General features: G+C 39.0%; 1 protein-coding gene across 2 annotated transcripts; it reads right to left on the bottom strand.

Annotated features, from left to right (window-relative positions):
• Positions 1-5,937: 5,937 nt before the first annotated feature.
• Positions 5,938-14,328, bottom strand: ly6pge (lymphocyte antigen 6 family member pge). Of its 2 annotated transcripts, XM_008322220.2 has the most exons (4): positions 13,501-14,328; positions 11,528-11,644; positions 10,427-10,616; positions 5,938-9,189 (listed from the first exon to the last, which is right to left on the bottom strand). In XM_008322220.2, the coding sequence occupies exons 1-3, from the start codon at positions 13,559-13,561 to the stop codon at positions 10,429-10,431; spliced, it is 366 nt and encodes a 121-aa protein (XP_008320442.1). In that variant the 5' UTR covers positions 13,562-14,328; the 3' UTR covers positions 5,938-9,189; positions 10,427-10,428. The 2 variants fall into 2 exon arrangements, with proteins under 2 accessions (XP_008320442.1, XP_008320441.1); XM_008322219.3 differs by lacking the exon at positions 5,938-9,189 and having other exon boundaries at positions 9,202-10,616.
• Positions 14,329-14,435: the final 107 nt, after the last annotated feature.

Raw genomic sequence — 14,435 nt, 5'->3', positions numbered from 1 at the left:
AGCAAAATTGTTCTTGGTTGTCAGCTATTATGTTCAGAAGTTGTTTTATAGAAATCCATCCACTCTAGCTACAAAATTGGAAAATACTTAGAAAACCTCCATCTATATTCCAAGCATATTGAGCACTAAATTATGTGACCAACTGTTGGCACAGAGCTCTGATTTAGTTTCGGCAGATTGTCCTGGTCAATTATTTGGTTTGGCCTTTGTTCGTGTCCATCAGTGGAGGATCATGGTCAGATCTCAGACACGTCATTTGGTCACAATTTGGAGTTTTCTGACTTGGTTCTTACATCGGGTTGTGCCTCTGGGTTTCATGCAATCTGTTCCCATCAGGCAGACATGACTGTGTGAGTAAGTGTTAAACCAACTGTCACAAGCACATATTTATCCCAACATCCCTCACACCACTCAAGGAGGAAACAGATTGATTCTAACATGTATCTCACTCTGTCATCTTAGTCTGGCACTTCATTTCTACACATTCTGCACTTTGATTTACATGTGAGTTTGGCTTTTTTTTTTTTTTTTTGGAAACAGCTCACTCCACTCTGCATTAAATTGCATCTATAAAATCTAAAGGCTACTGCTCAAATGTAATGAATGCCCTTAAATATAAACATGCAATTTTGTGCTAATTTGTTACACTCCACTGTTTGTCTAATTGTTTGGGGTTTTTTTGTTTGTTTTTTTAAATCATACTGTGTACTGTTCTGCAGCCGTATTTTTCCCTCTGGGGAAAATATAGTATATTAGATTATGTGATTTGATGTAAAACCAGCACAGATGCTGACAATGCTTAATGTGGAAACAAAAAACAATGGCAACAGCAACAGCCGCTCTGTGGTGTGAAATTTTCTCACAAGCAGTCCAAGGGAGAATAACAAATTTAAGAAATATAATCAGTACACAAGATTACTCTTGTCTCTTGTATTTTTTTTTTTTTTTTCCTTCTCTGTAATGGCACAGACGGATTTACAGCAATGAAATTAGATGAGACAAAGTTGCAATAGAGTTGATTAAAAACAATTAAAAATGCAGAAACCTTATGTAAAATAAAAGACTCTCCTTCAGACATTCATTTCACACAGTAACATGTCCAGTATGTCAAAGATAATTTCTTATACGTTTGATATAAAATTAATTTGCACTCATTGTCTTTTCTCACCTCTGTGTCACTGTAACAGTTGCATGGCAACCAAGTGCAGCACTCACACTCTCACCTTGATTTTAAGGTAGAGACATTACTGCCAGTGTAAGAATCATCCCACAAGATTTTTTTTGTCTTTGTCTTATGAAAGATTTAGGCTAAGTTAGTATATTATCTTTAGTAAATAAAAAAAGATAATTAGCATTCTCACTTCTCGTTTTTCTAACATTTTGTTTAATGTATAAACAAGGTTGAGCAAAATTCAAGTTTTCTGGCTATGGAACTTTGTTCACATGCCCCAAGCATCTGTATCAGCAAGTTTGATTTTATCCAACTTTACATGCCTCAACAAACAAACAAACTTGTAAGCAGAGCAAATTTTACATTTTAACCAAACTTGAATGGAAGCCTGATTAAACCACTAATAAATTTGCAACATTTTTTTCCATCCCTTTATTTTTCTTTTCCTAAAACTGAAATACCATCTGAAAGCAATTGATATTCAGTCAGTAGACGAGCCAAAGAAACAGGCTGTCACCTGAAGAAATTCACTGTGGAAACACAAATTGCAGAAGGGTTGAAACTAAAATGGAGAATATGAACTGAAACAGTTTTTAAATGTAGAAACTTCCACAATCTGTAAAAACTAAAACCCTATGAATTTCCTGTCACATCACAGACAAACAATTCAATATATACTAGATTCACAAACCAGTACTTTCATTCTTGGTATAGTCCGAGACCCTGCTCAAGACCCTGCTCAGGTCTGGTAATACGATCGGTCTTCGGTAATCCAAGCACATTAAAGCAGCTTTGAGCTACAAATGTGTCCTGAGGCACTTTAAGATCTAATCACCAAAGTTACAATTGCATGTGACCACATTCCTGTGCATGCATGAATGGATGAACACTGTCCTCGGGACGGATTAGATCCAGCTTCCTTAGCCTCATCTGACCCATTGCAGTTATGATGTGACCTGAAATAATTTTGTTTTTACAAATCAGTATCCAAACATTCCAGTTTTTTTAATCCATGGCCAAAACAAAAGCAGCAAAAATGAGAAGACACGTCTCGGGTGTCGCGGGTGACACATCCAAAAAGCAATTTGATGCCAGGTGCAAACACTTTCATTTCACATTGTCTGCATACAAGATGAATACTGTCAAAAGAGATTGCAGTGATTTGTTAAATTTTCCTTGGAGGAAACAGTTTCTGTAAGATTAAACCAGGATCTGCAATCTGAAAAACTAAGGCCAAACACACTAATAAACACTGAGCACGGCAGTGTCTTTGTCACAGGCCACCATTAAAATCCTTTCTCTGTCCCCAGTGGGGTTTTCTTTGAGACATGTGACCCCTAAAACAAACTAGCTGGTCACCCAGTGGTCGTTATATGAAACTGCATCACACCTAAAGCAAACACTGTAACTTCTCATCAAACATTCCTCCTCACTACTCCTCCCTACCCTCAAACCCTAACTACCCTCCTCACCTCCCACAGTGAACATCTTAGGTCATTACACTCTGCTGTCAAAACTTGTGACCGCTCGGCACTGGAGCCGTCAGGATTAAGGGCTGTTACAACAAGACCAAGCAGGGAAAAGAGGTCAAACCTGACAGTTGGAGCAAGCCCTTCAATATTTTCGTTCTCTCCATTTTTTCCCCCACCGCCGTCCGACCCTGTGCTGATACTTGATGCGGGTGGCAGTGATGTGATGAGGACCCTTATGTGTCAAGACCAGGACAAAGACTTGAAAATTAGGTATATTTTAATTTAATTTATGTCAAGGCATATCATGACATCTATTATGTCACAGAAAATACATTTAGGATCTTCAACAGTATTCAAGCACTATATTATTTAAATGATCCATATGTACCATCACAGTCTTTGATTTGTTGTTCTGATATTACACTGATTTTTAAATATTTGAGCCAAAATGAGCCATAAGAACTGAATGGACATATTGTCTTCAGGGAGACAGCCCTCTGTCTGTTTTGTCTGATTTTCTCTCTCTAATTGAGTGCTATAAAGATGCCTAGAAAAAATAACCAAATAAAAGATCATTTTTCATTACTTTAACAATGGTAACAGAAAAACAGTACACCCTTAAAAGCAGGCCTTCACATTTCTAGTGTAAAATTGATCCATTAATCCATTATGAAGTGGCAAAAAAGAGCTTACATTTGTGTTTTGGGGGCTGCTCTCCTGCAGAGTGGCCCATTTCTGTTGTTGTATTTAACATCACTTCTCTGCCCAACAACTAACTGTTAATCCCTTGTTTGTGTTCAAACACCTTTGATGGTTTCTGTGCTTCAGTCTGTCTCCATGCTGGCTGCTGTAAAACGTCTGTCTAGCTGGCTGCGGGTTGAGCTGATCTGGCAGGCAGCTTGCTGATGGGAATGATGCTTCATTCCAAGGATGTCTAACAGCGGATAAAGGCTAAATGTCGTCGGTCATATTTGCTGCTGGCTATTGTGTCTCAGACTGTCTCTTTAAATATCTGGGTTTTTTTTCTCGTGTACTTTTTGTTTTCCGTCTGTCTGTTGCATAGAGACCTAACAAGGATGACTGCGGCATATTGATAAGAAGCACTATCAATTTGGCAAGGCTTCTCAAATTGATTTATTAATGACTTAAAGTACAACACATCAATACAAATAAATCTCCTGAATTGTTTTGAAGACTGTTTGTTGAAAGTTATGAGAAAGTAATTATAGGTTTGCATGAATTAAGCAAGCATTTCCCCAAGCTTGGAAGTTTCAAATAAACAGCAGTACAAAAAATATATACAGAACTATTTTACCACTTGAACTTTGATTTAACCATTGTTTGGCTCTTTTACATGTATTCCTGTCAGCAAATTATTTCAACTAAATTAGTTATTTTACTGTAATCTGGGCTTTAACTAATACTCATGTATGTACTTCTGTATTAGTCTCTAAGCCAGTGGTTTGCACCAAAAAGCCATTCGAGAATTCTCATTTAAAATCACTGATGAACAATAATGAACATTGTTCAATAAAGGCCAACCTGACTAACACTAGACAACAGTAAAACGTCATGCTCTGTACAAAATGTTTTGTTTGAGTATGAACTGTTCATGTTATTTTATTAAGCCTCAATACATTAGTGTATTAATAACATTAAACAATCTGTTCTCGATAATATGACCAGCAGAGTCTGTCATTTACTATTTTAATAAAATCAAAATAGTTATTTATCCTGTTTGTGCTGCCCCAAAACAAACGATCAGTAAACAGAAGAAAAACAATTCTTGGAACGTTATTTAGACTATAAGAACACCCTGTGTTTTAATGTAGAATGGTCATTTTTATTCTTTCATAATCTCACACATTCAATTTCAAAGTGTTTTATTAAATTAATCTTGCCTGCTTTTGGGCTGTAGCAGGAAAACAGAGTACACAGAGAAAACTCAGTGCTCGTCTGAACATTTGAACTCCATACTAGGGTTCAAACCAGTACACAGGTGACCTTGCCTGTTGTCATTACATATAGACTAAGATACGACTTCCTTACAAACAGCAGGAGAATTTTAGATGATTGACATTTTAAGAGTGGTTTATCATCCAATCAATATATAGCCCCGAAAAATCAACACTTAGAGGTTTTGTTGTCCTTCACACAGTACCACACCTCTTTCTCAACAAGACCTCAGATACTGTTTAAACACATGTTAACCCAGTTGCCTCACTTCTCAACGACACCAGCAGACCCTACGTTTTTAGCTCAGGACTTATCCATCCCTCAGCTCTTAAATGGTAACCCTGATTATCTCAGTCGTTGGCTTATCCCTCATCTCCCTTTTTAAAGGACTACATTACTTCCACCTCCCCACACTTGTCAAAACCAATTTGCTTTACCATTATCCCCTCAACTGATTCAGCTACGACCCCTCCTCACAGGGCTCCCCGTGCAAATCTGCCGCCCTCCGCTTCCATATAAACTCGGAACAGTTCAGACTCCCAACATGACCTGTGCAACCCCTCTTCTCTGCACTTACTGACCCCTCGGTCCAACAGCACTGAGCAAGTTCAGTCGACTTGGTAATCACATCTTTTCTGTAGCCCAGGGAAAAGAACTACCAAATATAACCTGTTGATTAAGACCCAAGCGTGAAAAAGTTTTTTCTCCTGCAGCACTGCAGTCATATCCTGCACAGCACGTCACCCGCCCCCTGCACTCATCCCCCTCTACTTCCCTCTCCCATCAATTAGCGCCTCACCAGTCACAGCACAGAAGTTCATCATTAGTGGAGAATGCTTAATTATATCAGTTGATATTCCTTTCCAAAACTAATTATACTGGTTACAAGGCACGGCTGAATGAGCCTGGCCTCACCTTGGGGCACCATCGTTATTGGTGTGATTTTGGTTTGGTCTTTATAAAGGTCTGCTTCCTTTGTTCCTGTCCTTTGTTTCTTTCCTTCCCACTAGAACATATAAACGTTCCCTCTGCAGTTCTCCATAATCACATGTAACTGTTTGAGTTGTTCCTGAAGACACGTCAGGTCAACTTTATCTATTTTCCCTAAGAATAATAAATAAAATCCAAGCTCCTCTCCATAGACGTATGCAGATCTTGTTCCTGCGTGAGACACACAGACTTAGCAGAATTGTTGCAGTTTTACAAGAAGCTCATCATACGAGCCCTCTCTTTATATAACCCTGCTCCTTTGTTCATCCTGTGGGGGATCACAAAAATAGACAGGCTGCACCGCTGATATAGCTGAAACAGGCAGAGAGGGAGGGAGGGAGGGAGCGAGGTGCAAAAAAGTCGCCTCATGAGAGGATACGGGGAAAGAGGCGAAATCTTCAGAGAACATATGGTGGTTTTGCTAATTGCTGTATATTGGCTCAAAGTCTGTTTACTTGGAATTTATCTGCTAATGAATAGTCATGACATCTGAAATATATTTTAGAAAACAATTTGCAGGAAAATCTGTGAACGGAACATTGCCACTGCTGTTGTTTCAATTAAAAGGTCTTTAGAAGGATGCAGCATGGACGCCGGCTAAGTGTTTTATTGCAAACACAAAGGATACAATTGTTCTAGTCATCCGATTGTGGAAATGTCATCTGTACCCTTCGACGGCGTCCACTGCTGCCCTGTTTCCTGTCATATTCAGATGTTCTCAGTGGACTCCTTGTAGCCCTCCAGCCAGAGAGTGGCCTCACAGAAGGTGGGCCATTACGTTACATATCAAAGTAGCTCAAGCAGGGAAAACACTCATTACGCAGAATTCTTTCTCTTCCCCAGCTCTCTCTTCAGGAACCCAGCTCTCCCCGTGATGTTTTCCTTTTTTTTTTTTTTTTTACTTTTTCCTGTTTTAAAGACAAACAGCCCGTGGTCTTCAGTACGGAGGTAGATCACTTTAATTCTGCTTCACAGATCTTTTTAAAAAAAAACTCAAGACCCACGACCTTAGAACCAGTGACCGCCGAGTGAACCCCAGCTGACCGGCCGGGGCAGAGATGATTAATGTAAACACAATCACTCTTTCACACACTGTCATTTTGCCGCCTTTTCATCCACAATAACAAGTTCTTTCATCTTACAATCAAAAGTTCACATTCACAATTTATACACTTATCCTAACAGCAATAGTTGTAGTTGTAGAATCTACATCCCGACGCCTCTCTAAAGCATCAGTAAGACACACTGAATAAAACCTCACTCTGTATAATTTGTTTTTCTGGTGAAGAACTGCATTCAGCAGAGTTTGGCCAACAGACTGTCTCATCCCTGAACAACCAAACACTGCTGTCACTCCAGACACAGCTGTCCCACATGAATACGTTTCTTTAAGTGTGCCAGACCAGGAACTAAAATGACAGAATTTCAAACACTGTGGACGAGCTCCAAGGTCACACAGTGTTTTTTTTAATTATTATTCCTATTTGGCAAAAACAAAACAAAAACATTCATTTATTTTTTCTCCTTATTTCGCAGTTGGAACCTGTACAATCCTGGTGAAAGGCAAGTAGCCATTGTACTGGTTTTCTGGTCTGTCACAAAGCCATTTATAGAGACAGACCACCATTTAGACCCACATACACATCTACAGTCAGATCACAGCGTCATGTTAATGAATCAATATTGTCAAACAATTATCTTATAACTGTATCCATTTTTAAAAACCATAGTTTGTCTATAAAAAAGCCTTGTCATAAAACAGTGTCAGGAGTTAATGTGATGTTTCACATTAATTCATTCTATGGGGACGAGTTTACACCACTGATAACTTTGTACCATCTTTAATTATCCTCAGATGTTTTAGCCACTACAGTGTTGCCTCCAAACACTTCACATTGCATCATACTTATGAAAGGAGATTTTATTTTTTAAAGAAATACCACTATTCCCATCCTATAATAAGGTTCTGCCTCTCTCTGTTGCTGTTCTTTTCACTGGTTATAAATGGCAGATGACATTATCTTCTTGAAATACTGCCCCCTAAAGCTTTCTACTGGTAAATGTTTCCTTACACTCGACCACACGCTCATTCTCCATGTACTGTTCTTAGTCAAGAAAGGTACAGGCCTGCGATGCTGTATTTTAATGCCATTCATACTGCTGGTACTTGGGGAACCAAATAATTACACAGGTAGTTTGAACCAGAAAGAATTCATGTATTTATCACCTTTAACAACAACAAAGTACAAGTTTGTAATCTAAGCGTTTTTGGTTTTTCAACTTAGGTAATATATGTTTAATATGGGTGGGGGTTTTTTTACACTAAAGAAAACACTCGTCAAAGTGACATATAGAGATAACAAAAACGGAAAATATACATTATAGGATGTACTTGTTTACCTCTGTATGAATTTGAAAATGTTGACTATTTTTACTTTGTCAGGTCCTGTCATTCCCCACATTCAGCCAGTCATCCATCATAAGTCCAGTAATCCGCCTGAATTCTGCAGCTCCCTAATGGGTGTGTGATTGGAGGACGTGACTAAGCACAATTGTCCTTAAAGTATTACATTTTCTTCTTACCTCTCATATTGATCAGTCTAATCAGCTCTGCTGCTGCCTGCTGTTATTACAAACAGGCTGGGCAGATCGATGCACCTGGCAAATAAATAATGTAATTAAAATGCAATAAAGACGCGGCGAGTGGATTTCACAGCAAAAATATGGAAGCATGATTGTTTCTCAAAAAGTCAATCTTTTCTGCGGCACGGTGAAATGGAAGCAGTTGAGAAAAATGACAAAATCCTTCCTGATAAGAGTGACACAGACTCACACAAACCCACATGCACAAAAATAATAACAGGAAGTCAATGTGTGGGTTATTGGTGGCATTCTGCAGCAGTTATAGCTGTCTGCTTTACTTTATAAACCACTGTAGAGGGACGGGTCGCCTCGCGACTCTGCCTCCCTTAAAGGGCAGCAGGCTCAGTCCTTTGCTGACTGACAGTGGGATTTGCTGTGATAATGTCTTCAGGTACCAGAGGATTGGGATTAAGCATACTCCAATTTTTAAAAAAAGCAAAGTTGCCATGGCGATAACCTTCAGTTTTATCTTCGATGCCTTGTCTGAGGAGGACAGTGTTATTGTCCAGAGATGTTCATACTTCAGCTGTGGCTTTGGCCATGATTGCACTTCCGAATACTCCGTCAAATTGTAAGCTTTGTCTCGAAACGTCTGTAGGTGAAACAGGCAGGTGGCAGATATTCTCACTTCAATGAGCCATGACATGTTCAACAGACTGAATAAAAGTACTACTAACCCCCACTAAAGGAAGACAGACATGCTGGAATCCATCACCTAGAGCTCAGCATCACCTTGATCCATCAAAAGCTCTTCACGTTTAGACAAACCTTCTCCCACCACCTTAATTAACGTGAAAGCCTTTTGAAGGCTAATGAGGCCTGACGTGGGGCCACTCTCCTGACTGTCTGTGAATGTTAGCCCCATTATAGTCTTTGGCTGTACAGGCCAGGAGATTCACAGTTTGGGGTCAGTGTAGAGCCCCCTCCAGGGCAGTGTGTTCTCACTCTCACACCTGCCTGTCAGAGGACACATCAGCAGGGGAAGAAAAGAAAGAAAACAGTTGGCTTCAAACAACAGGGAGAGACAGAGGAGGGATTTTATTTTTTTTAAATAAAGCACAACCCCCAACAGACAGCAATAAAACAGTACAGTTATTATCACTATTGACTGCAGGCAGTCTCAGCAGTACCCAGGAGGCGAGGCTGGTCAATAGAAATTGCAACAGTCTTATACATTAACTGCTCTTGCTGAGGTGAAAGGTTTGACTACACTGCCTTCTACTGGTAGATATGTGAACTACAGTAGACGCACATGTAAGTTGTCACAAGAACGGTTAATTTGGGCCGAAAATGGGTTTTTGTAAATCTACCTGCAGAATTTTAAACTTCTTTAAATGCACCATTACATAGAAATGTTATGTTTAGAAAATAAATATTCTACATATTCCATTTTGTTTTCCCCAAAGGAGGAAATTGTAACTAGCAGGGGAACACAAGAACATTTTACAAAAGATTCAATAATATGAATTTTAAAAAAATAATCACATTTCTGTGTTTCATTTAACTACATAATTTTCTGCTGATCTTTAAAAAGACTGAATGTTTGTTTACAATTCCATGACAAATGGTATTTTCAATTTCAAATTATAAATATTAAAACTCAATATTTCTCTGATGTAGTTGATGTTGCTATAACCACCAGCTGCAGGTAATATATTCCACACCTCTATCTGTGTTATGCTAAGATGAACTCGACAAAGAAATATAAATAAATAATAGGCTTGTGTTAATGTGTAGAAAATGGAATTTTTTTTTTTTTTTTCCAACTTCCCACCTTACAAAACAATACACATGGTTTTCACTAAGGTAAAAAGTGAATGACTTCACAACTGGCTGGTATTATTGTAATAATAATTTCAACAATTATATTATTATTATTATATTTCTCTGTATCTGCTGCGATGACTTGATAGAAAAATTTGATAGATATTTTTTTAAACAGAGAGCGGACGCCAAGGGAAGTCAATATGACATCAGATACGTCAGTGTAGACTGAACACCATATTGGTTAAACATTAACTTAATGAGGCTAAAGCTAATGTGGCAAAGAATAAATGATCTGATATTAGCCTCTACGCAGATACACCCAACACCAAGCTGCTCTGCACATGAGATTTATATGAGTTTAGTAAAAAAAATAAAAGTCACTATTAGTGTTATGTACTTATTGTTATTGTTGAATTGTTCCACTCACATCTAAGAGGCGTGGATTAACAAAGGCAGAATTAACAGCAGGAAGTTGACTTCTGGCAGATGGGCGGCGAAGCTTGTCAAATTGCAGTCGTCGCTGTAGCAGCAGTGAACCCTGACACCTGGGGCTCTGTTTCCTTGGCTGTTAGCCTGGCTGCAAAATGACTTGTAAGAACATGACTTCATCACACCACCTGACAATCACACAAAACTCAATGTCAGTAACTCTGGCTCTACACAGAAGAAGTCAGAGAAATCACTTTAATTCATGTCTGTGGTTTATTCAACATGCCTCATTAATCCTATGGCTGCATAAATGCTCTCAAACATCAAGGAATGTGAGGGTTAATGAAAATTGCGACAAAAGACTAATTGACTCTCTGTAGTTAGACCAACGATAAGTTTTGTGCCAAGATAATGTTTTCCAAGAAACCATTGGCTGAAACCCCAGGAGGACTATCTTCACAGTGTCAGTTACACTGTACATGTATACAGTACGTGAGTAGAGGACACCAGATTAAGCCAAAAAAAAAGGAAACGAATTCTACAAAAAAGAAAAACAAGATACCAGATATTTGTGATATCAAAAAGGTTGGAAACCTCTGGTCTAGTGACTGACCATAGAACCCATATGTACATTAGACATTTTACTATAAATTAGGCTATATTATTAAAGGTGTGGCTTCCTACTGTAAATATGTGTTCATTACACATCTCACACTTTGGGGTAATTTAGGGAAACTGGTGCATATGCACTGGATTGGTTGATAATAGGTTGAAAATTTTGGATGCCCTACTTTCTGATAATATTCATCCAACATCCAACACTTGCAGGTTTAAATATGGAGATTTCGTTAATTTAATTTTCTGAGGATAGATGTTATTATCATGGTACCCAGAACATGTGGTGTCCTAATTAAGGATACTGATTAAGTAGAAATAGCGGCACCCTAAAGCCTTGAACCTCCTGCTGCCTAGAATCTGTCTCCAGACTATTTTCCAGTAATCACACACATCCACTAATGGAGATTTAGATATTTTAATATCTTGTTTGGTAGCAAGAAGTAAAACTAGGATTATTTTGGGATTTCACTGCTGGACTCACTCTCACGACCCACCACCAGAGCACAGGCATCAGAGTAGCTGGGACAGGTTTTGGACCCTTGCCGGTTGCAGTCCTCATTATTGGAGCCCATGCAGGTGTAACACTGCAGGGTCTCACCTGGAAGGAACAAAGGAGAGGCTGATACTGCCACTAAACAAACGTTTGGTCATCTGCCACTTGGTTGTATGACTTTATTTTTTGTAAGGTCATCAGCTGTTCAAGCCCATCTATTATATGGATCCTAATATTTCTGTTCCAAAACATGACAGGATATACAGGTAAACACAGTCTTACTATGGTCTTAGACTGTAGTGAACCGCTTCAGTTAATAGTCACTATAATTGCACTATTTTCTGCAACAAAGTCAAAAACAAATCAGCAGTATTTGAAATACTCAGTCCAACCAGTGTGGCACTTCAACTTGATTTTGTTTGGTCCCATTTCTGATCGATGATTTCCGTTTCAGCAGGTCATTTTTGTCCAGATTAAACAAAGGGTGTGTGAATCAGAGTACTGTACTTCATTAAGCAGCTTCTGAGTTTGCCTGTAGTGAATGTGCTCTGCAAAGGTCTACGTCTGAATTCCAGTGTCATCGTGCGACCAACATGTGCGCATGAGCAATGAGTGGTTGACTAAGACTACAGTACCTAATACAGTAGCCTGTGAGTTTGTTTTCCTACACGTAAATGAAAAACAATTACAGTTGTGTATAATCATTAAAATGTTTTCAAATTACAAACCCTGTAAAACTAAGTATTCACAGATCAATAAGAAAAACCCTGGAAACAAGACTGTTGTGTTTCTACTAACAGGGTGGAACAGCATTAATTAATGGGAACACATTATGATGCTAATGCAGGGTTTCCTTGGTATTTCAGTTTCCATCTCAGTTTCTGCTGCTTCCTTTGTCCTATTAAAACCCATTTTTAGACCTGAAGACAGTGAGTCTGAAGACAGCCAGCTGCAGTTGCTGGAACATGGTAAATACTGCACAAAGCTGTGGCACACTTTACCTCAATCCTATTTATTATAACCCCAGGACTGGAGTTTGTCATGATTTTTTTTTTTAAACACAGGATCTCGGGGTGTGATAAGTCTGTAAACACACTGACAAATGTTGAAGGAGTAAAAACTGCTCCTGCAGAAAGCAGAGGGTGTAGGATTTATAGAAATATTCTTAAAAACTTTTCTCACAAAGGCACAACCAGCTTTGTCCACCAATATAACCTCCTTGACATCAAGAAATACAGTAGCTGTAGGGGTTCAAAATGCTGTTCATAGTTAACCAAAGGTTATCTTTTAAATATCGGAAAAAACAACCAACAACTTTTTCTCAGAATTTAGTGACATCCTAGTTAAATTACTTGAAATCCAACATTTAGGAATAGCAGCATCTAAACTGGAAAAAAAAACAGACAAATCTGAGTCCCTTTGGAATCCTGCTTTTCTCCTTTTATGCTTTGACCTAGCACGAAAAAGTATCCCCTTCTGCTGGGGGTTGAACCCAACCTAACCCTGTAGCCATGTTACACAGTAGAGTATTAGCCTTCAGCCTTATTAAGAGATTAACTTCTGGGATCGCATGCACTCCACAAGGGAGGATGACTGTTCTGAAGAAAAACAAAAGGAATTGGTCATAAATTAACAACAATTTGTAAATTTTTAGCAATTTGGTTGTGGAAGAATTCTGCTAAAAACATAAATAAGTAGGCCTTTAATGTGGCAAATATTTTCTGTCCTAACATCTTCAAGCAGAGCTGTTTAAACAGTTGAAGTTCGTGTCACAGAGGGAAAACGAATCTAAAGATTATTGACCTCTTCTCAGAAATCCAATAACCCACCAGAGAGACGTCTCTCTGACTGAAGACACTGAAGAAGCTCAAATGACCAGATAACGCAGGAGAATTGGTCCAACAGGAGAAACAAACGTGAGAAACCTACAACAGCAAGACAGAAAAAGAAAAAGCCCTCACCGTTGTTTGGCAGCAAGGTCAGGCAGAGCAGCAGCGCTGAACAGCAGTGGACAACTCTCATGGTGTTGGAGCTGCTTGTTCCTTCTGATCACGCCATGGAAGGCGGCGTGTTTGCTCCTAAAGCTCTTAGGGCTTAATGTGAGATCAATCAAAGGAGCTCATAATCCCCCCTCCTGCACTGACCAGAGATGACCACGCCATCCAGAGGAGCCCAGAGTTCTAGAGCTGATCCAGCCTGGAAATCCACACCACAATCACTCACACCCTGAAGGATGCAGGTGTGTCCTCTGATTACTCACAGATGGGTGTGGCTCAATCAGGTGTGAATCTGGTGCTGCATTCATGGAAGCTGGGATCTTCCACATATTCAACTGTTCTGGTTGTATGTTTCACATGTTTTTATTTGTTGCTAATCCAAATGATTAAATTATAATTATGAATTTTCTCCTCAAAATGTGGTTTCATGGAGTGGGCAAGACATTACAGTGCATCTTTACAGTGACTTGAACGCATCACCAAAACTTTGGTGATTTTCCTGTAACAATATTAATCCGTCTACAGTCCGTCTACAGACTTGTCAGTTGTAGACTAACTTGAAGCCTTGACAAACCGGGTGTTGAGATGGTATTTTAGGCTCAAGTTGCTCTTTCCCAGTGTATACAATCAGAGGGTGAAAACCATCAATGTTGACTTAGATATACAAATCTTTCACACCACCCAATGCTGCACCAACACTTTGTGTTTAAGCCTGTGTAGTTGGACTGTCGATCTGGCAGTTTTATTTTTAACTTAGATGATTATTATATATTTTTCCAGCAACGCTGCAACCCTTTTTGAGGATAAATTCTTCATCTCTGAGATGATTATCAAACGACAACAGTGAATCAAGGTGAAGAACTGTTCATGGGTGCTTCTGTTTTCCTGTTGACTCATAC

The sequence above is a fragment of the Cynoglossus semilaevis genome, chromosome 12 (genome assembly GCF_000523025.1).
Source record: "Cynoglossus semilaevis isolate Cse_v1.0 chromosome 12, Cse_v1.0, whole genome shotgun sequence".
Taxonomy (NCBI): Eukaryota; Metazoa; Chordata; class Actinopteri; order Pleuronectiformes; family Cynoglossidae; genus Cynoglossus; species Cynoglossus semilaevis.
The sequence above is the reverse complement of the archived record's forward strand: the minus strand, read 5'-3'. Positions and strand labels throughout refer to the sequence as shown.